Source organism: Hemibagrus wyckioides, linkage group LG08 (genome assembly GCF_019097595.1).
Source record: "Hemibagrus wyckioides isolate EC202008001 linkage group LG08, SWU_Hwy_1.0, whole genome shotgun sequence".
Taxonomy (NCBI): domain Eukaryota; kingdom Metazoa; phylum Chordata; class Actinopteri; order Siluriformes; family Bagridae; genus Hemibagrus; species Hemibagrus wyckioides.
Window position 1 is genome coordinate 5209989 of NC_080717.1, and position 21073 is coordinate 5231061.

General features: G+C 39.8%; 1 protein-coding gene across 12 annotated transcripts in view; it reads left to right on the forward strand.

Moving 5' to 3' along the window:
* rapgef2b (Rap guanine nucleotide exchange factor 2b) overlaps positions 1 to 21073 on the forward strand; it is a 118734-nt gene that overhangs the window by 90766 nt on the left and 6895 nt on the right. For 7 of the 12 annotated variants that reach the window (XM_058396704.1, XM_058396695.1, XM_058396696.1 and 4 more), the window contains 20 exons: positions 1028 to 1159; positions 6532 to 6709; positions 7639 to 7775; positions 8225 to 8383; positions 10240 to 10392; positions 11428 to 11592; positions 12008 to 12115; positions 12211 to 12414; positions 13561 to 13669; positions 13834 to 14110; positions 14201 to 14358; positions 14471 to 14485; positions 15150 to 15390; positions 15787 to 16173; positions 16300 to 16511; positions 16648 to 16771; positions 17180 to 17203; positions 18800 to 19023; positions 19134 to 19304; positions 20278 to 20415. In XM_058396704.1, coding sequence (XP_058252687.1) covers positions 1028 to 1159; positions 6532 to 6709; positions 7639 to 7775; positions 8225 to 8383; positions 10240 to 10392; positions 11428 to 11592; positions 12008 to 12115; positions 12211 to 12414; positions 13561 to 13669; positions 13834 to 14110; positions 14201 to 14358; positions 14471 to 14485; positions 15150 to 15390; positions 15787 to 16173; positions 16300 to 16511; positions 16648 to 16771; positions 17180 to 17203; positions 18800 to 19023; positions 19134 to 19304; positions 20278 to 20415 — 3316 coding nt within the window. The remainder of the gene's footprint in view (positions 1 to 1027; positions 1160 to 6531; positions 6710 to 7638; positions 7776 to 8224; positions 8384 to 10239; positions 10393 to 11427; positions 11593 to 12007; positions 12116 to 12210; positions 12415 to 13560; positions 13670 to 13833; positions 14111 to 14200; positions 14359 to 14470; positions 14486 to 15149; positions 15391 to 15786; positions 16174 to 16299; positions 16512 to 16647; positions 16772 to 17179; positions 17204 to 18799; positions 19024 to 19133; positions 19305 to 20277; positions 20416 to 21073) is intronic. The other 5 variants (XM_058396705.1, XM_058396697.1, XM_058396700.1 and 2 more) reach the window with 3 other exon arrangements.

Below are 21073 nucleotides of genomic sequence, written 5' to 3' on the forward strand. Positions count from 1 at the left end.
TGTTAAATCATCTTTTTGGTTTCTTTCTTGTAATTCCACAGCCCACATTAACACCTCTTACTGAGTTTAACAGTACAGCTTCTTTAGCACCGTGTATCAGTTAGTGTCATAGCATTTGTAACCTCAGATTGGGTTAGCATCACAGCTTAGCATGCTCATGTAGCAGTGTATAAAGTCTTTTTCCGTTCCCTAGATTTCCCTTAAAATGCAGCTTTCCTGATTAGCGGTTGTATAAGACCAGTAACCAGTGTCAGCAACTGGCTATTCTGGTAGCATCAGACAATTTTGACCGCTTACAATCCTAAAAAAAAGCTCTAAAATCAACACAGTCTAGCGCAATGCTCTATGTTGCGGATAAAATGGGCCGACTTGTAGATTTGTCAAAAGCCGCCAACACACACTGATTTAACCGACAGCAGTGTTAGCCATGAATCCTGTTTACTGAGGGCTTGGTGGTGAGATGAGGAAGCCTAGATGAGAAGTGACTGCAGGCCTGGTTGACATTTTGTGCTTGTAGCTGGAGTGTCTGTGAGGTGCAGGATGTTGTTTAACACGCTGCCTGCTCTTGTTGGAGCTTAGACACTGTCTGAGAGAACTGAATCTAAGGGCTCGCTTTTTGCTTTCCAGACTCTTAGAGTAATGCTTCATACGTCTTTAGCATCTCGGTTTTTCGGTGGTTCGTTTTGCAGGTTAATGTTTAAAGCCCTGTTAGACATGTGTGTATGTTAAATTTTTATAGCATGGTATTTAGCTAACCTTTATCATACTGTGCACATGACATTTGCTAGCTCAAGCTAGGATAAACCACAAATAGCCTTATTAGCAGAGTTGTGCTTAAGAACCTGAAGGTGATTATTTTCCAATAACAGCAAGTGTTTTATTGTTCTTGTACTAAAGCATTTTGGCAGAAATTACTAATTTTTATTCTAAAATGACGGGTCATACTTTTTATAGTTATGTTTAATGTAAAAAAAAATAAAATAAAAAAATAATAACAACTCTCCTTGTTTGTTGGCTCCTCCTCCAGCTACCAGCGGACTTCAGCAGGCTACACCTGGCTGACGGGATCCACCCCCAGGTGACCCACGTCTCCTCCAGCCTCTCAGGATGTAGCATCACCAGTGACTCCGGGAGCAGCAGCCTGTCCGACATCTACCAGGTAGCACCAGCTCCTCCTTGGAGACATCTTGCAACCCTTTTCAGATCTGAAAGAACCCTTACACACTCCATAACCACCTCCATCTCCATTTCCTAAATTATTTTTGCTGAACAATCCTTGCTTTTGAATACGAGCCTGTGTGATTGTGGGTACTTACTTCTCACGGTCAATATTTATCATTTAAATATTGTTCTTCCTGGAATGACCCCATGAGCTGTGATGTGCTATCGAATCCAGTTGTCTTGTTTAAAGAGAGCTGACCCATGTGTAACTATCCATATGTGTGTGTCTGTGAGGCTTCTCCAGCTCTGATTAATTGTGTTTGGCTTTGTGTTTGCTCTGCTGCTTAATTGATTTACTGAGTACATTTGTGATGTCCTCATGGATTAGAATGGTGTGTGCATGTGTGTGTGTGTGTGTGAATTCTGTGGTCTTGGCCTGATGGTCATCTATTGAAGTCTTGTTAGTGGCTGTGAGATGTTATAGTAAAGGGAGCCTCTTCCTTACACCTCCATACTATTACTCCTTCCCTCAAGCCTACTACATACTGACACTCTCTTCTACACTCCTTACTCTCACCCCCACTGCATTTCTAACACTCCCTACTGCACTCCTTACTCTCACACTTCCTACCCTCACCCCCACTTCACTCATAATACACCCTAATGCACTCCTTACTCTCACACTTTCTACCCTCACCCACTACTGCACTACTTGCTCTCACACCATCTATGCTCACCCCCACTGCACACCCACCTAACACCCCCCACTGCACTCCTGACTCCCACACTATCACTTTTTACTGCACTTCTAGAACACTACCTACTGCACTCCTTACTTCTTTACCCACCCTCTACTATCACCCCTCAATACACTCCTTACTCCCACATCTCCTACCCTTACATGCAGTGTACTTCTTACACTAGCTACAGCACTTCTTACTCTGAAACCTCTTGTTTTTACCCCCTACTACACTCCTTACACCCACATCCCCTACTTTTACCCCAAATGCACACCTGACACATCATACTGCACTCCTTACTCCCACCCCTCTTTTCCTCATCTCCACTGCACTCTTGACTCAAACACCTCCTTACCTCACCCCCCACTGCACTCCTGACACTCCCTACTGCACCCCTCACGTTCCACACCTTCTTCCCTTGCTCCCCTACTGCACTCCTGACTCCCACACCTCCTTACCTCACCTCCCCACTGCCCTCCTCACACTCCCCACTGCACTCCAGACTCCTAACACCTTCTTCCCTCCTTATCTAATGAACCCCTGACACTCCACACCCCTTTTTTCTGCACTCCTTACTGCACCTCATTCCTACTTGCCTTGTTTCTCACTGTTCCTGCCCACATGAACCTCAGTCTCTAAGGAGACTAAGGTTTTGGCACCCGGATTAAGATCTCTAACACAGAGTTTTCTAGATTAGACATCCTTAGCTGATTCAGTTGTAAAGCATCCAGACAGCTGCATGCTTATGTTGTCTTCCTGACGGTATCCCATAGTGCTTTGAGGCTCAGCCTAAAAAATGGCCCTCATTCTCAGCGGCGCTAGCAACATGGCTGCCTTTTTTGCATTTAAATAAATCATTACACAAGTTCTTCAGAGAGGCTTGAAAGCATTGATCCAAGAATAGCCGTCTGAATTATTAATGATCACTTCACGCTCATCTGAGCCGTCCAAACAGCGCTGCGGATTGCACTCAGCGGCTGAGAAATAGATTGGCCCGTTTATCGGCGAGGCAGGGATTTACAGCGACCGCCAGCATCTTCCCTGATTAGCTCTTAATGGTTTCCAAGGCAAAACATCTCTCCAGCTGCTTAACGTACATCACTCATGATTGTCGATTTACACCTTGGCTGAAATCAGCAGGGAACATAAATTGAATAAATCCAGTGTCCTGATGTGGTCTGTTTGTGTAGCTAAACAGTATGTGCTGGAATTGTTGCTATTCATGGTCCAAGGAATTACATAACACCATAAAGGGTTCCTGAATATAAGTTGAGTTATAATGTCATTATTATGAATAGAGCTTTTCTCTTATATTAATGCAATAATACTTTTGTTAATAAATATAATAAAATGCCAGTAAATAGTATATAAATTTGGAGTAGTTCAAGCCTGAAAAAAAATATAGAATTTTTAAGATAATATTTTTTTCCATATTTAACAAACTGTGTGATTTTAACAAAAAAAAAAACAAAAAACAGAAAAAGTCAGAAAATGGCCTTCATTTTGATTTTATCAAGATGCTTGGATTATATTAACACGTGAATTAATATTATATTTAAAAAATAAATAAATAAATAAATTAAGAAATAAAGAAATGGAATTAAATAAATAAATTGGACAATAAATAATAAAAAATAATAAAATGAAATGAATGAATGAATGAAAAATAAATAAATTAATTAAATACTTATAAAAATATTTGACAACAGAAACATTTTGAAAATGGCCTTCGTTTTGATTTTATCAAGATATTAGAATTATATTAGCGTGCAAATTAATATTATATATTTTAAAAAGTAAAAATAAATAAGAAATAACTTAAAAAATAATTAAAAAATAAATCACCCAATAAATAAATAAAAATAATAAAATGAAATGAATGAATAACAAATGTATAAATAAATAAATAAATAAACAAACTATGGATAAATACAGAGAAATATTTTTAAAAGAAAAAAATGTTAAAAATAGATTAAAATGGATAAATATTAAGAGAGAGAAATTATTAAGATGAAAAAAACAATGACAAGCAAAAATAAACACAAATATTTAAAAATAATACAAAATAAATGTAAACATCTAGGGATTGTACAGACATGATGATTGAAGACCGCTCATTGAGATTTAGACATTGTGATGGCAAAATCTGTGCAGGATCCAGCCATAGTTGACCTCTTACCTTCACCACAAGGTCAAAAAAAGTTACAAAATCATTTGGAGGATCATTTCAAATTACACAACTCCGAATCCTGATTTATGATATGGCTTTATTAAGCACTAAACAAGCATGCACCACTGTGAGAGCCTTTCTCTTCACCCCACCCTCACTGACTCCACCCCATAGAGAAAAACCCCACCCACTCAGGTCCAGCTGGATTCTGAGTGGTTCTTCATGCTGTAGTGTGTGAATATTTGATGAGTCATTTGGATGTTAGTTTATTAGAAGTGACATGCGACAGGACTTAAAAAATTCAGCTTGTTCAGACTCAGGCATTGTGAGGATGAGGATGAGGTTGAGGATGATGACGGGAGTGGATTTTTGCAGACGTTTCACCCAGAGTGCATCGTGGGTGTTCTCCATTAGGCGAAAAGCACCTCTGAGGCAGGTGAGAGTCGTTCCTCGTGGGCCGTCTCACCCTGTAATGGCTAATGCGTGATACACAGCTCTTTTGTTATAATAGTCTGTGAAGTGAGCGAGGTAGGCGGCGGCCTGCGCTTACCTGCATGCAGAATTAGCCACTGATGGCAGCGAGGTCTTTTGAAGCAGGTGACGCTTGTTTTCTTGCTCCTCTCTTCTCCTTGCTGATGTCTCGAGGAGTCTCTCGCCCTCGGAGGTGTCAGACGTGACCTGCTTGACCGTCTTTGTGTAGTTGTTGTTATGGAACTGATGAATAGGTTTTATGTGAGCTCTGAAGACGAGTATTTTATGCTGGATTGTTCTCTGTACTTGGTCGTCCAGTGATGGTGGGTTTTCTATTTTTAGGCTTTTTAAGTTAAACTATTTTTCATTTGTTGCTGTTGTATTTTAATTCGGTTGGTTGGTTGTTTGCTTGCCTGTTTACGTTTTTATTTGGACTTTTATTTTCATTTTATTTTAGTTCATCATAGTAGTTAATCATAGTATGCTGCTACTGGATCCTAGTTTTTAGGCTTTTATGTTGTTCTTAAAAATTCCATTAATTCGTCTGTCAGTTTTTAATGCAACTACTTGATTTTAGGTTTTAGGCTCCCACAACGTCCATCCATCCATCCATCCATCCATCCATCCATCTTCTTATCTTATATTAATGTCAGTGTTTTTATGCTACTCCTGGATCTTTAGGCTTTCAGAAAGTATGTCCTTCCATCCATCCTTCCATCCAGTTTCTTATTTTATATTGTGTTCACTGCAGTGTTTTTTATACTACGTTTTGATCTTAGTTTTAAGGCTTCAAGGTCATCCATTCATTTATTTTCTTATCTTATATTCACTTCATTGCAGTGTTTTTATGCAACTTCTGGACCTTAGTTTTTGAGGCTTCCATCCATCCATCCATCCATCCATCCATCCATCCAACTAATTTCTTATCTTATATTTGTTTTTCTTTTTGTATTGGTTTTTGATAATATTCTTGGATCTTAGTTTTTAGGATTCTAGGTCATCCTTCCATCCACCCATCCTTTCAGCCATCTACCCATCCTTCTCTTATATTTACTTCAATTCAGTGTTTTTTTGTGCAACTTCTGGATCTTTCTGGATGTTTTTAGGCTTCCAGGATATCCATCCATCCATCCATCCATCCATCCATTGATCCATCCAATTTCTTATATTGGTTTTATAGCAGTGGTTTTTGGTACTACTCTTGGATCTATGCTTCTATGTCATCCATCCCTCCATCCATCTATCAAGCGATCCATCAAGTTTCTTATTTTATATTGGTATTTTTTATACTACTCTTTGATCTTAGTTTTTAGGCTTCCAGGATATCCATCCATCCATCCATCCATCCATCCATCCATTTAATTTCTTATCTTATATTGGTTTTATTGCAGTGTTTTTTGATGATACTCTAGGATCTTAGGTTTTAGGATTCTAGGTCATCCTTCCATCCACCCATCCTTCTCTTATCCATCCTTACGTCTATTTTCTTATATTTGCTTTATTGCAGTGTTTTGTGATGTATCTCTTGGATCTTAGAATTTTTTGCCTCCAAGTTATTCTTTAATACAGAATTTACAAAACCAGTAAGGGTTCTGCTCTTGATATTTTTTCCTCCTTCTTCTGTGAGCATGTAAAACCAATTTTGTCAGTTCTCAGAACATTGGGTTATATTGGCTTAAAGTTCTAATCAGACTTCATGAAATCTGAAATCTGTTGATTGTGTTAATTCACCACATATATTTACACATACAGTCTTTTTTCTACATCTGTATGATCTACATTCAGCATCGTATGATAGAGATACTGTACGATCGATAGTGTTCTTGCTTATTGCCTGTATTTCATCATTTCAGTCTTCCCATTATCCGATTACTGAAATGCATGTAACCCACTGTATTGATTATTCTTTGCAAAATCAGATATCCTGCACTTTTCAGATTATTTTCTAGACATGGTCAGTGACACTGTGTGCTGCTGTTTGACCTCTAGGCCACAGAGAGTGAGCCAGGCGACATGGACCTGAGTGGCCTTCCCGAGACCGCCGTCGACTCCGAAGAGGACGACGATGAGGAAGACATCGAACGCGCCTCCGATCCGCTCATGAGCCGGGACATCGTCCGTGACTGCCTGGAGAAAGACCCCATGGACCGCACGGATGATGACATCGGTGAGACACGCCCACTCGTGAATAAAACGCATGACAAGAGAAAGAGAGAAATGTGAGAGCTAAGTGACGTGGAAGGAAACGTGAAGCAGGTTCATGTGATGGTGGACTGAGGACAGTGGGTGGTGGTGGTTCGTGATGGGGGGTGGGGTGATATTTTTTTTCTAGGTCAGCTGCGCGACAGGGCTTCCCCGAGCGCATTAAACTTTGATTTGCAGGCCGCTGCTTCACGCTGACACTTTAACACAAACCAGCCAGCACCCAGACACGCCTCGGGCAGGAAGGGGGCGCCACACACACACACACATACACACACTCCTCCACCCCCACCCCACTATTCCCCCCTTTTCCCAGCTCTGTCACACCAGCTTGATACAAACTTTATTTTTATTTATATATATATCAAGTATGTAATAAGTGATAGAAAGAAAGTGACCATGTCTTATTTCCTGATGAGGCAGTAAACAGCGATACGAAAAAGAAAATGAATTCTAAATTATTTATTTTTTCTTCATGGATCTTGTGTGACAGTGAACTTGATGCATAAGTATTGCACCAACGCCTCCAGAAATGTTTCTTTCTGTTTCTCCTCTCTCTCTCTCTCTCTCTCTCTCTCTCTCTCTCTCTCTATCTATCTATCTATCTTTTTTCCTTGTCTTTCTCTGTGTCTCCCTTTTTCTGTCTTTTTATATTCCTGTCAGTTTCTTTCTCTCTCTATCTCTCTCTCTCTCTGTTACTTAAAATACAAAATAATAAAAAATTCAAACAGAGAGAAAAATGATGCCAACTTTTACATAAATATAAATATATAGACACTATATACACAATGATTCTAAAGAAAGATCTCTCTCTCCCTCTCTGTCTCTCTCTCTCTCTCTCGCTCGAATAGTTTTTTGTAACTTGTCTTCCTTCTGTCTCGCCCTGATCCACAGAGCAACTGCTGGAGTTCATGCACCAGCTTCCAGCCTTTGCTAACATGACCATGTCGGTGAGAAGGGAGCTGTGTGCAGTCATGGTGTTCGCTGTCGTGGAGCGAGCAGGAACCATCGTCCTTAACGACGGCGAGGAGGTCAGTCCAGCTGACCATTTTTGTTTTACTTTTTTATTTTATTTCACTCCCCTATTTAATTAATTGTATTTAAATTTAATCATAGTGTAATCCCACTACTACTTTATGCTACTACTTTAAAATTTTCCCATAAGAAATAATGTAAATGCACATAATCCGTTCCAGCCGCCCAAAAATATGACCAATATTCCCAATACGAAGCGTAAGTAAACTCTATGGCTGCTTACAAAGAACTGACCCAAGCCAAGCGTTCTAGGTCAAGGCTCCTCACAGGAAGTCGTGCCACTAAGCTTGGGCTAAAAATAGAACAGACCGCCCACACCACCAATCTGTCAACAAAAAAACGCCCGAAAAATCACCTAGCTTTTGAACGCGTGCTGAAGGCAACGTTGGTATAACATTGTGACATTTATAGTGCAGATAAAATGACTGGATGTGAATGTTTTCAGCTGGACTCGTGGTCTGTGATCCTGAACGGTTCGGTGGAGGTGACGTACCCCGATGGCCGCACCGAGATCCTCTGCATGGGCAACAGCTTCGGCGTCTCGCCCACTATGGAGAAGGAGTTCATGAAGGGAGTGATGAAGACCAAGGTGGACGACTGTCAGGTGAGACCATGGGCAAGACCTTGGGCTTTTGAGTTTGCAAAAGATGATATATAAATAAACCATGCCGTGCAGAATCCAGAAAAAAGAACAGAGAGAGAAAATAATAAATTCCACACAGCCCGAGAGAGTCTCCATTGTCTTTTTCCCAATTCCATTTAGTTCTTATAATAGCTTCTTTTATGATGCATTAAAATAATGAGTGTTTATATAATGGCAGTGAATTCGACAGAATTTGGCAATAATATAAACTTTGGCAGCGTTTCAGTCCAGCGGACTCATCATCACATTTATGTGTCATCAGCAGCACCGATGCAGCAATTTCAATTTTTTTTCTTGAAAACAAACCCAGACTGAGAATGTTGACAGTCTGTGTCATAAAAACTATTGAAGTACAGTCGAGTGCAAAAGTTTGTGCACCCTTACTGTAAAATAAAACACATTTTTAATGCAAATCCTTTTTCCTTTTATGACTTGCGCTATATATTTTTTTGTTTTTATTCCCTCTAATTTTTCACTCTTTGTTTCTTCCAGTTTTGATCGATGCTTTCTCCCCTAAATTCTCTAATATCTTTTTTTTTTTTTTTTTTTTTTAATATTCTTCTTCATATCTCTAAAACATCAAAAACAAGGTCACATCTTCACGTCTCCTCTTAACAGCTCCGAGCTGGACGGTTCGAGACTGTTTTAACGTCGTACTTTGATTAAGATTTAAATGAATCATGTTTTGAATTTTGTAAGTCATTAAATAACACGTTATTCAAATAATAATCATTCAAAAAAAATCATCTAGAGGAAGTGAAGTATACAGAAGACGCAGACTTTACACATGCGAAAAAATATATCTGTGAATCTAGCCTTAAAGCTGAAGTTTTCAAGTATTACTGTAACAGGATAGAAATAGGTATTTACAAAGAAGACTATTTTAAATAAATTATATAAATAGATATAAAAAAAGACTATTTTAAATAAATTCTATAAATAGATATAAAACAGTATTATAGATTAATTATATAAAGAGATATAAAAAAAAAACTTTTAAATAAATTATATAGATATAAAACACTGTTTTAGATCAATTATATAATTAGATTAAAAAAGGCTATTTTAAATAAGTTAGAGAAATAGGTATGAAAACAATATTGTAGATAAATTATATAAATAGATATAAAAAGGCAATAAAATAAAACTAATAATAAAACTAATAAATTATATAGATAAAAAGCACTGTAGATAAATTATAGATATAGACTACTATAAATCAGTTATAGAAATAAATACTATTATAAATAAATTATTTAAATAGGTATAAAAACACTATTATAGATACATTATTTAAATATATAAAAATAAAAAAGGGTATTATAAAAAAATTATAAGTAGATATAAAAAAAACACTTTTTAACAAACATTATATAATGTTTTGTTTATAAATATAAATGGTGGTATATTTTCCTTCTTTTTTTTCACCCAGAAAACCTTTTTAAAAGGTTATCAGGTAAAAATCAGCAGTTTATTAAAGCTGTTAAAGAATCATAAATGTCGTGCTATTTTTAGCAACCGTAAAATTGCTCACAGGAAGGTTTTTCTGCCTGAACACAGTTTAGTTGTACGGTTTACAAGCCTAATTCTGCTCTCATATATATTGCTGCGGCTCCGTGGAGACCGAGACGTGCGATTTATTTCTGCTAGCGTAGAAATTCTAGCTCTATATAGTAGATATCACTGCTTTAAAATGAACAGCCATGGTTTTTTGTCTGTAAAATTGTATCAGTTTCAGTTATTGTCGTGTTTAGCTACTGGAAATGAAGAGAGATGTTCTCATTTAATGAATACTGCTATGTTTTGCTTTTTCTCAGTTTGTGTGTATAGCGCAGCAGGACTACTGCTGTATCCTGAACCAGGTGGAGAAGAACATGCAGAAGGTGGAGGAGGAAGGAGAGATCGTCATGGTCAAAGAACATCGTGAGCTCGATCGCACCGGCACCAGAAAAGGACACATCGTCATCAAGGTGAGAATCTGACAACGTTTGTGAGTTGTTGTTTCACCTTTAAAACAAAAGGGAAGGGGGGTATTGTTAGAATAAACAAACCCTATTCAGACCGGATTTACTTTATCGGGCTGAAATTTTTTGTGTCTCCTCTGAGATAAACCTTGATAATTAAATAAATGCAGATATTAATTCATTTACACGACAATGTTTTTGTGGTTATGGTACGTTGGTTGAAATTCAGTTGTTGGTAAACCATTTTATTTAAAAGTTCAATTCAGGTTTTATTCTAAAATCACTTTTCAAGGTGTTTATTAAGATGTTAACTGTATACCGTGTAATTTTAGAATGTTATATATTAAAAATGTTTAGAATGCATTTCAGAATGAGAAAACATACATATAAATAATAATTTTAAATATAAAAAACACAAAAAAGTTAGCTACATGAAGTGGCAAGTCCACTTGATTAATTTCTAATAATAAAAATAATAATTATTAAAAAGTTAAACATACTATAATTGCCTATATTCACATATACCTGAGGTAATAGAGCCCCTAATCAGCCTTCAGCATCCCGCTTTTCTTCCCGTGTTTCATGTGCATATGTGAGATATCTAGGCAATAAAATAGCGTCAGTGATCAGAAATCACTTTAAGTTGTCTGTCCAGATGGGACAGAAATTTGTGCAATCCCCATGGGAAGCAACATGACAGGAAGGAAGGAATTAGCTCATGTAAATTTAACGCTGTGTGAAGAGAGCATTATACATTGATAAACTTTACTTTAAATGACTTTGAGAGTGTTATTTACTTTAATGAGGCGGATTTGTTCTGTTAACCTGCGGGATTCGGTGCTTAATGGTGCGATTGACAGAGTTTCGACTGAATTACATGGATGTGTATCGAACACACACGCCCTAATCGATTCCTGAGCATAAAAATCTGCTGAACGGAGCACAATGATGTTTAAGTCAGTCTGGACCAAGGAAAGGTCATTGAAACCATCCACATTACACGTATAAATTAGCAAAGCTAATAGTTTGTCCATTCCGCAGGGCACGACAGAGCGTCTGACCATGCATTTGGTGGAGGAGCACTCAGTGGTGGACCCCACCTACATCGAGGACTTCCTTCTCACCTACCGCACCTTCCTGTCCAGCCCCATGGTGGTGGGCAGGAAACTGCTGGAGTGGTTCCATGACCCCAGCCTCAGGGACAAGGTCAATAGCTACACATCACACACACACACACACACACACATCAGGAAATTTCCTGATAGTGTGAGAGAACATTTTGCACATTTATGTATAACGTCAGCTCCAAAACTATTGGCACGATTACATACGGTATATATGTGTGTTTTCCTGAAAAAAAACGAAAAGTTGAATTTATTAAAAAAGTAAAAATGAAAAAGTGATTGAAAATATTAAAAAGTACATTTTATTGGATAAAAAATATTTTTTTTAAAATAAAAAAATCAATTTAAAACAAAAAATATGTTAAAAAGTAGCTACATGAAGTGGCAAGTCCAAAGTGACATTTAATCGCCACAAAAAATGACGTACTTAATTTCTACTAATAAAAATAAAAATGGTCTGTTGAATTAAACTTTTAATTCTAACTTGATGTTCCTAGGTTACACGGGTAGTCTTGCTGTGGGTGAACAATCACTTCAATGACTTTGAAGGCGACCCTGAAATGACGCACTTTCTCGAAGAGTTTGAGAACAATCTAGAGAGGGAGGTCGGTATTTATTTATTCATTCATTTATTTTAAATATTTTTTGAACAATGCTGGTCCTAACCTTCTATAATCTCTTTGCTTGTGTGATGAAACAGAAAATGTTTGGCCACTTAAGACTGTTAAACATAGCTTGTGCTGCCAAAGCCAAGCTGCGGGTGGTGACTCTGACTAAGCCGTCACGTGAGGCTCCTCTGGCCTTCAGCCTGCTCGGTGGCTCGGAGAAAGGCTTCCGCATCTTCATTGAGAACGTGGAGCCGGGCAGCAAAGCTGCAGAAGCAGGCCTCAAACGTGGAGATCAGGTACTTCTGTGAGGATGTTAAATATCAGTGCAGCACAAGACACTTTTAGATGTGCTAACTAGGGGATATCGTAGCTTAATGGTTAATTCAATTTATTTGTATAGTTAAGTTACTATTTATCCCTAATGAGCAAGCCTGAGGTGACGGTCGCATGGGAAAAAACTCCCTGACATGATATGAGGAAGAAACCTTGAGAGGAACCAGGCTCAGAATGGAACTTCATCCTCATTTGGGTGATACTGGACAGAAAATAATGTAACTGATGATGATGTCCTTTCTAGAAAGCATCCAAGAGCTCTTGAGGAACTAATAGGTCAGTGTAGTTTTTGTGTATATTATATACTTAGAATTAATTCCTTCCTGCTGAAAGCTGACTGATGCAACGGCAGTTCAAAGACGTGATAGTAGTTCTACCCATAGTTAAGGCATTGGACTACTGATAGGAAGGTTGTGAGTCCCAGATCCACCAAGCTGCCACTGCTGCCCCTGAACAAGGCCTTTAACCCTTAATTGCTCAGCTGTATAAAATGTAAGTCACTCTGTATAAGGGCATTTGCCAAATGCTGTTAATATCTAACCTTTATACATTTTTTCATAGTATTTAGTGATGACTATAAGAAATATATTAAATGTTTGTTTTTTCCCCCTCAATAAAAACAGGTTAATGCTCTGGATTACAAATCACAATGGTGGGGCTTCAAACCCAAGGCCCAAGCCTAATAATCTTCTTGTGCTATAATGTATATGTGTCAAAAAAAAAAAAAAGCCTTATGCTTGTTTTAATATGAAATGATTGCCTCAGGTGACTGTGGTACTTACTGTAAAACCCTATAAGCTGAAAGTGTGACTTGGATGTTAAGCAAGAACACTTTGGCCTTCCTTTGCCTCTCATTTCCTCAGGAGATCCAGCAAACCTTGTGTACAGTACACACATTAACATCTATTATGCATTATACATACATTATACATGTACTGTCTCTATGAGCCACAAAGGACGTGCTTCGGCCCTCATACATATGCAGCCCTGGTCCACATTTACACACACACACACACACAGTTGTGGTCAGTCCTCAGAGTCTTGGATCTAATGTAATTTAATACAAATCTGTTGAAAACACTACAATCATTTTCTCTGTGTTTTCTTAGATTCTGGAGGTAAATGGGCAGAACTTTGAGAACGTCCAGCTGTCCAAAGCAAATGAGATCCTGCGCAACAATACACATCTGTCTATTACTGTGAAAACAAATCTCTTAGGTAAGCCAAGAACCTGGACAGCATTCGAGAAAGAAATGAGAAGAGCCAATCCTTAATCATTCTAGCTTCATTAAGTAAAAACTCATCCAAGATCAGCATTCTGTGTAAGTGTAATAAACATGTAGTCTCTGAGCAGTCATAATTCAGCCACCGTCTTCTTTCAGTGTTTAAGGAACTTCTGGCTCGACCTGAGCATGACCAAGAACCTGATCACGAGGAAGAGCTGGACAGGAAGAACGGTGCTCCACACATTCCCAAGATCGGGGATATTAAGAAAGCAAGCCGTTACTCCATCCCAGACCTGGCTGTGGATGTGGAGCAGGTGATGGGTCTGGAGAAAGCAAGCAAGAAAGCCAAGGCCAACACAGTGGGTGGGAGGAACAAGCTGAAGAAGATCTTCGACAAGACTTTGACCAGTATTCTACCGCCCAAGCCATACAAGTCAGTGTGGAAATATATATACAGAATAAGTGTATGTTATATACAGCATGACCTAGCAACATGTCTAACCACTGTGGTGTGTTCTTGCAGTGATGTGGGTGTAGGCCAATCCCAGGACGACAGCATCGTCGGAATGAAGCAGTCGAAACAGATACCTCCTGCTCTTCCAGTCAGTGGAAACTTATCATCCAGTAACCCTGACTTGCTGCAGTCTCATCATCGTATACTCGACTTCAACAACCAGCCAGGTAACAGCTGGAAGTGAAAGTCATTTTAACGCGATGAAGAAAATATGTTTCAAAAATTCATTTCACATTTTAGGAGTTTTCCAAAAATGTTTACAAAATTTCCTCTTTTCAGAACCGGTCCCTAACAGTGAGTACATCATTCTGAGTGGTTTTTCAGTGTCTCTAGATGATCAGTAATCGTTCTCTGGTCTTTCCATGATTTTCCTGTTCCAGGGTGTTTGATTCGCTTTCCGTAATTTTTTCATTTGATTGATGATTCCCTGTCATTTCTTTCTGCCAAATTTGGTGTTGGCTTCTTAAAGGGATGCCAAAGAATGCTTGCGGTGTTAATAATCAGTCTCTGTCATGTCACCGGCGCATAATGGTAACTAATGGTCGCTTTTAGCAAACAATCTCTTCTTGCTTTCCTAAACTGTACTGTTGCTTTAATCTGAACACTGCACATGCGAATGCTGTTTGCATAAAGCCTGAACCATTGATTCGGTTGTTTGCATTCCAGTTTAGTGACCCATTAATCTGGTTAAATCAGCCATGACTCATACAATACGCTCTTTATTCCAAATTGATTTTTCGGACTTAAAGCCTTTGCTTGCTGACGGCAGTGTTGGGATAAAATCAACTCCAGATTCCGGAGTAAAATTGCAGATTCTTTTATTTGATTTGCTTTTTGTGTGGTTGTAATGAAAAGGGAAGGGAATGATGATTATGGCGTGCAACACATCTGTCCCTGTATTCAGTTTGGATAAACTCTTAGCAGAATGTAATTTGGTTCTCCGCATGCTTCTCCTCAGACATGTCGGACCAGGTGCTGCGTGTCTTCAAGGCTGATCAGCAGAGTCGTTACATCATGATCAGCAAGGACACGACGGCCAAGGAGGTCGTGGCTCAGGCCATCCGGGAGTTTGCTCTGACCGCCGCCCCTGAAGCTTATTCACTGTGCGAAGTGTCCGTCACACCCGAGGGTGTGATCAAGCAGCGGCGGCTTCCTGAACAGCTCTCCAAACTGGCCGACAGAATCCAGCTCAGCGGCAGGTATGACCTCAGGTTAATCACATGCAGAACATAAAGTAGTAAAAGTAGCTCGTGAGGTTAAGGCTCTGGGTTGTTGATGGGAAGATTGGGGTTAAAGCCACAGCATTGCCAAGCTGCCACCAATGGGCTCTTGAGCAAGGCCCCCAACTATACAACGCCAAGCCCCACCCATAAACAACCCCACCTGTTAACTATTAAAGAGAGGTTGTACGTCACATTTAGTTTTATGGGAGGTTATCATGTAAAAAATAATATATTCACAGAACTGAGCAGATAAAAAAGTTTTAAAGTTGAAATGTATAATGCACCATGCATGTAAGTACTATAAGTGTGATGATACTGTATCAGGAAACACACTGAATTGCAAATCATACACATCTATCTCCAAATTTGAAGGTACTACCTGAAGAGCAACATGGAAACGGAGACGTTGTGCTCGGACGAAGACGCCCAGGAGCTTTTGAGGGAGAGTCAGATCAGCTTGTTGCAGCTAAGCACGGTGGAAGTGGCCACACAGCTCTCCATGCGTGCCTTCGAGCTGTTCTGCGCCATCGAACCCACAGAGTACATCGATGACCTCTTCAAGTTGCGGTTACGCTCGCCCGGACCTTCCAGCCTCAAGCTTTTCGAAGAGTCCATAAACCGAGAGACTTTCTGGGTGGCCACTGAAGTGCTGAGAGAACCCAACCAGCTGAAGCGCATGAAGATCATCAAACATTTCATCAAGATCGCTCTGCACTGCCGCGAGTGCAAGAACTTCAACTCTATGTTCGCTATCATCAGGTGAGAAAAGAAGAACGAAACCTTGCTCAAATATCTACGATTTTAAGTTGATTATCAAGTGTTATAATATTGCTTCATCAGTAGACTTCAAAGTGTAACTATAAATCATCCATCCATGTTTTTCAGTGGTCTAAATCTGGCACCGGTGTCCAGACTGCGAGGAACTTGGGAGAAACTTCCTAGCAAGTACGAGAAGCTCTTCAGTGACCTGCAGGACCTGTTTGACCCGTCCAGAAACATGGCCAAGTACCGAAATGTTCTCAACAGCCAGAACCTGCAGCCTCCAATTATCCCTCTCTTCCCAGTTATCAAAAAAGACCTCACTTTCCTCCATGAGGGTAAATATTATTAGGATACAGTCCTGGTGCAAGACACATGAAAGGGCCTGATATGCAAAAGTTCTCAACTTCCTGTTTCGCATTGCTTGATGTGAAGAGCATCATTCGAGCTTGAAACCCTTCTGCCTTTCTTTAGGCAACGATTCAAAAGTGGATGGCTTGGTGAATTTTGAGAAGCTGCGTATGATCGCCAAAGAGATCAGACACGTGGGTCGGATGGCAGCCGTCAACATGGACCCCGCTCTCATGTTCCGCACCAGGTGAGTGTGTTTGTACAGAACCTGCGTCACGAAAGATGCGTCCGGTCCTGTCCTCACTCGAGGCTGCACTTCACCGAAGAGCTTCTAGTGCACTTTGAGCACACCTGTATGTATGCTGGATGTAGAGCGTCACGCATTCACACACAGGCTTCCACTCGAGGTTTCTGATTGGCTGCTGATGTTTCTGTATATGTGTGTTTGTTGTTGTATCATGGAATAAATGTGTCTCTGTGGGCCTTTGGTGCTGCTCACCTTGGTACTCTTTGTCTCTTTCTTGTCATCTAAGCATATCTCCCTCTCTTTGTCTTTTTTTTCCTTCCCTCTCTCTTCTTCTTGGTCTATCAATTTCTCTCAACTCCTCTGCCCCCCACCCCCCACCCCATCACTGTTCATGGCTGTCCCTTACAGGAAGAAGAAGTGGAGGAGTTTGGGGTAAGTCTGGTGACCTCTTGGTGACCCCTTGGCCCCATGCCTCCTTGCTCTCACGCACTCCTCCCTTCTCATCTTTAATTTCAGCTGCTTCCTCACCGTTTCCTTTTGTTCATATATATTTTTGGTACTTTTGTTTGAATGTGCCTCCCTCTCTGACGAGGTCATCTTAGAGTGTGATGCAGTCACTTTTGCTCGTCTGGGTCATCGAAATAAACTCACCCTTATTTTAAACATGAACTAATTCTGCATAAACATGACTACACCATTCTGCATGATTATATCAGCTCATTATCGTCCATTTATTTCAGAATAATGATGTGATCCACCTCAGCAAAAGTGATGTGTTCTAACACGTTTAACCTCCAGCTGCACTACTCACCACAGCCGCATGTTTTACCAGGTTTTGTTTTCAGTGCTGTGCGAGTTTGCTGGTTTGTTTTAAGTTCACGATTTTGTGTGACTTATTTTAACATATGATCAATGAACAGATACAGTAGGATTTAGAACTGTTTTGTTTGTGGAATAACAATTGTAATAATATCAATGGGTGCGGGCATGCAGCTTTCTGTGGGTCTGACACGCCCAGAAGCCACTCCTCCAAAGCACAGAGACCATGCCTTCCTTAATAAGACTTACAGGCAGAGAGAACAACCCTATTTTATTGAGACTCCTTCAGTGGGACTGACAGGTCGAGAGATCTCCTTTTATTTGAAAGACAAGTAGAGAGACCACACCTCATTCATTGTGATTGACATGCACAGATGCCATACCTCCTTTAGTAAGTCTGATAGACAGAGGCCACACCCCCTTTCCTAAATCCAGTAGACAGAGGCTCAGCCCTATTTATTAAATCTGACTGACAGAGGCCACACCCCTTTACTAAATTTGATAGACAGTGTTCATACCCCCTTTACTAAACCTGATAGAAAATGGTCACACCCCTTTTACTAAATCTGATAGACAGAGGCCACGCCCCCTTTACTAAATCTGATAGACAGAAGCCACATCCTCTTTATTATATCAGATAGACAGAGGCCACACCTCTTTTACACAGACTGAAGGCATGAGAAAGTTTTGTGGGCAAAAGAAAGACCCTGATGCCCTACTCCCTATTCATGACAAATGGCAATGCATTGTGGGATTGCATGAGCACCTATTCATCACTGGGCTTTCAGATATAACTGCAAAAAAGCAGAACATCCAAAATATCGTACTGAATAGGGTGCAGTTTCCTAAATAATATTGCAATAGGAATAAAAAGAAGAGATTTTTTGGTTTTGTTGTTATTAAATCAAAGGACTCCTTAGGTAAATTTAACTATACATCCAGATATAGATACGTATCTTTGGATACTGGAAACTTTTCAGTTGCCATCTATTATACCCTAACCCCACCCCATTCAGTCTAAAAAAAAAAAAAAAACCCTGTCTCTTCTTTTTCCTTTCGCCTGATTGGCTGAGTTGCAAAATGCATGGAATGTTTCTAAGAATGCAAGGAATGTGACTTTCTGCATGTCTGTGTCTGAGAGCAGTGTGAATTAAACACCCCCACAGCCATCCTCACTCCTGTGTGGTGTGTGTGTGTGTGTGTATGTAGGTCACTGAGCCAGGGCAGCGCCAACGCAGCCGTACTGGATGTGACTCAGACGGGCGGACATAAGAAGCGTGTAAGGCGGAGTTCCTTCCTCAACGCCAAGAAGCTGTATGAGGATGCACAAATGGCACGCAAGGTCAAGCAGTACCTGTCTAACCTCACACTGGAGACCAATGAGGAGAGCCTGCAGACTCTGTCTATACAGTGCGAACCCTCCATAAGTACACGTGAGCCACTATTTTTATATTAAAACCATGACCACTTGACCACCACACGGTGTTAAACAGTCACCTGTGCATCTGCATTAGCTCTTCCTAACCTCATGTCCCTATCACAGTGCCTAAGAGCTCAGGGGACAGGAAGAGGCCGGACACCTCCCCCGTGGTAGCGAGGGCCGCTCTGCACCCACGCCAGCAGCTACAGAAATCCAACCAGGCCTTGCAGGTGCCCACCGTCGCCCTCTACCCATCCCGCAAGAAGGTGCCTGTCAAAGATCTGCCTCCATTTGGTAAGCCTCGCACATGCTTGACATATTGGGTTAATAATCCTAATATAAACACTTTAAACAGTATACAGTTTGAATGCATTGGAAGATAAATGCTGCCATTTTTTCTCCATTATTCTATCATATACAGTTATTACAGTGAATTTTGTAACCCCTTAACTATAGGGTGGTAATAAGCATGGTTCTTGGCATGATTGTGAATGAGATTCAGGTGTGGTGGTCAGTTGTCCATTTCTAATTTGAGAAAAATTTCCTAGTTATACACATTGCTCCTCTGGTACAAGGGCGGTCCTAATGTCAAATAGCTACCAATTCTAATCCACTAAATAAGCTTCCTACCTAGGGTACAACATATTAAATATATTGCTTTGTAATGTAATATTACAAACCAGAAAATGTCTTAGATGAATGTACTGGAGAAAAAAAAATTGTTTATTTGTTACACTTGTTAGTAAAATCATGCAAACGATGAATAATAAATGGCCCAGAATTGAGCCTTGAGGTATATCGCAATACATACACGGTAACTAAGCGACACAAACAAATAGGACAGTATATCACAAGTTTTAGACTTATAGTGAGTTAAAGGAGAATATTTTAAAAATTTAAGGTGTATGTGAACAGTGGAACTTGTTTGATATGTTGGTTGTATAAATTTCTTTGTCTCTGGAGGCTTTTGATTTTCCAGGAAAGGCATAATATACAAGCTCGAAATATTAAATATATAATTATATTATAATAACAATGATAATAATAATAATTATTATTATTATTATTATCTGCTGTCTGAAAAAAAAAGTTGTGTACATGGAAGAAAAATGCATATTTTAATAGGCAAATTATTTCTGTGGTTTGTTTTTAAGAATGCAATTTCTCACTCTCCTGTTCACATTAGCCCTGTAGATGCACACTGCTAAACTGTACGCTGGTGTTGGGTGAAATTGTGGCTGTTATTGATCAGAAATTCTGCCCACAGGCACAAATTCCCCACAGTCCCTGAAGAAGATTCTGTCTCTGTCGGAGGAGGCAGCTGAGAGACACAGGAAGCAGACAGAAGATGCTGTGTCCAGTACTTCGTCTCCTCCTACATCTCCTCGCAGCTCCCCAAAGAAAGGTAAGACCAGGAGAGACTATCACCACACACACACACACACACACACACACAAAATTTGATTGTTATATGTAGCACAAGTATGTAGTGTATAAAATGGTTTAGTGTACTCCAACCTTTGGAACTTTGTGTTGTGTGTGTGTGTGTGTGTGTGTGTGTGTGTGTGTAGTGTGTGTGTGCTTTTGCTGCCCCTTGGTGGCAACTCACCAGCACATGTCCTACTGCTGTACTGTGACGTTAGTTTTCTGCATATACATAGCACCCCCTGGTGTTCACAAAACATCATGAATCCGACATATCGCTTACTAGAACATTCTGCCATCTTGTGGCAAAACATCCATATACATGATGCTAGAATATTCTACATTCTTTAAAAGGGATCCTTACCGACCCGGTCGTGTGAATCCGAAGAGGGGCTTTACTCCGTGTTGAGAGGCTTAACTAATATAATGCTTATATGACTAGAACATAGAATTGAAATTTGGTAAACTAATGTTAACATTGTGCTGAAAGCAAAGGTTCGAGCAACGTTGAGATATCTAGGCAGATGTCCTGTATAAGCTCCTGCTGCGTTCAGAGAGATCGAGCCGCTAATGAAACCCGATGCTTTATCGATTAGTCTACTTCTGAAAGCCAAGGGACTCGGCCGCTCTTTCTGAAT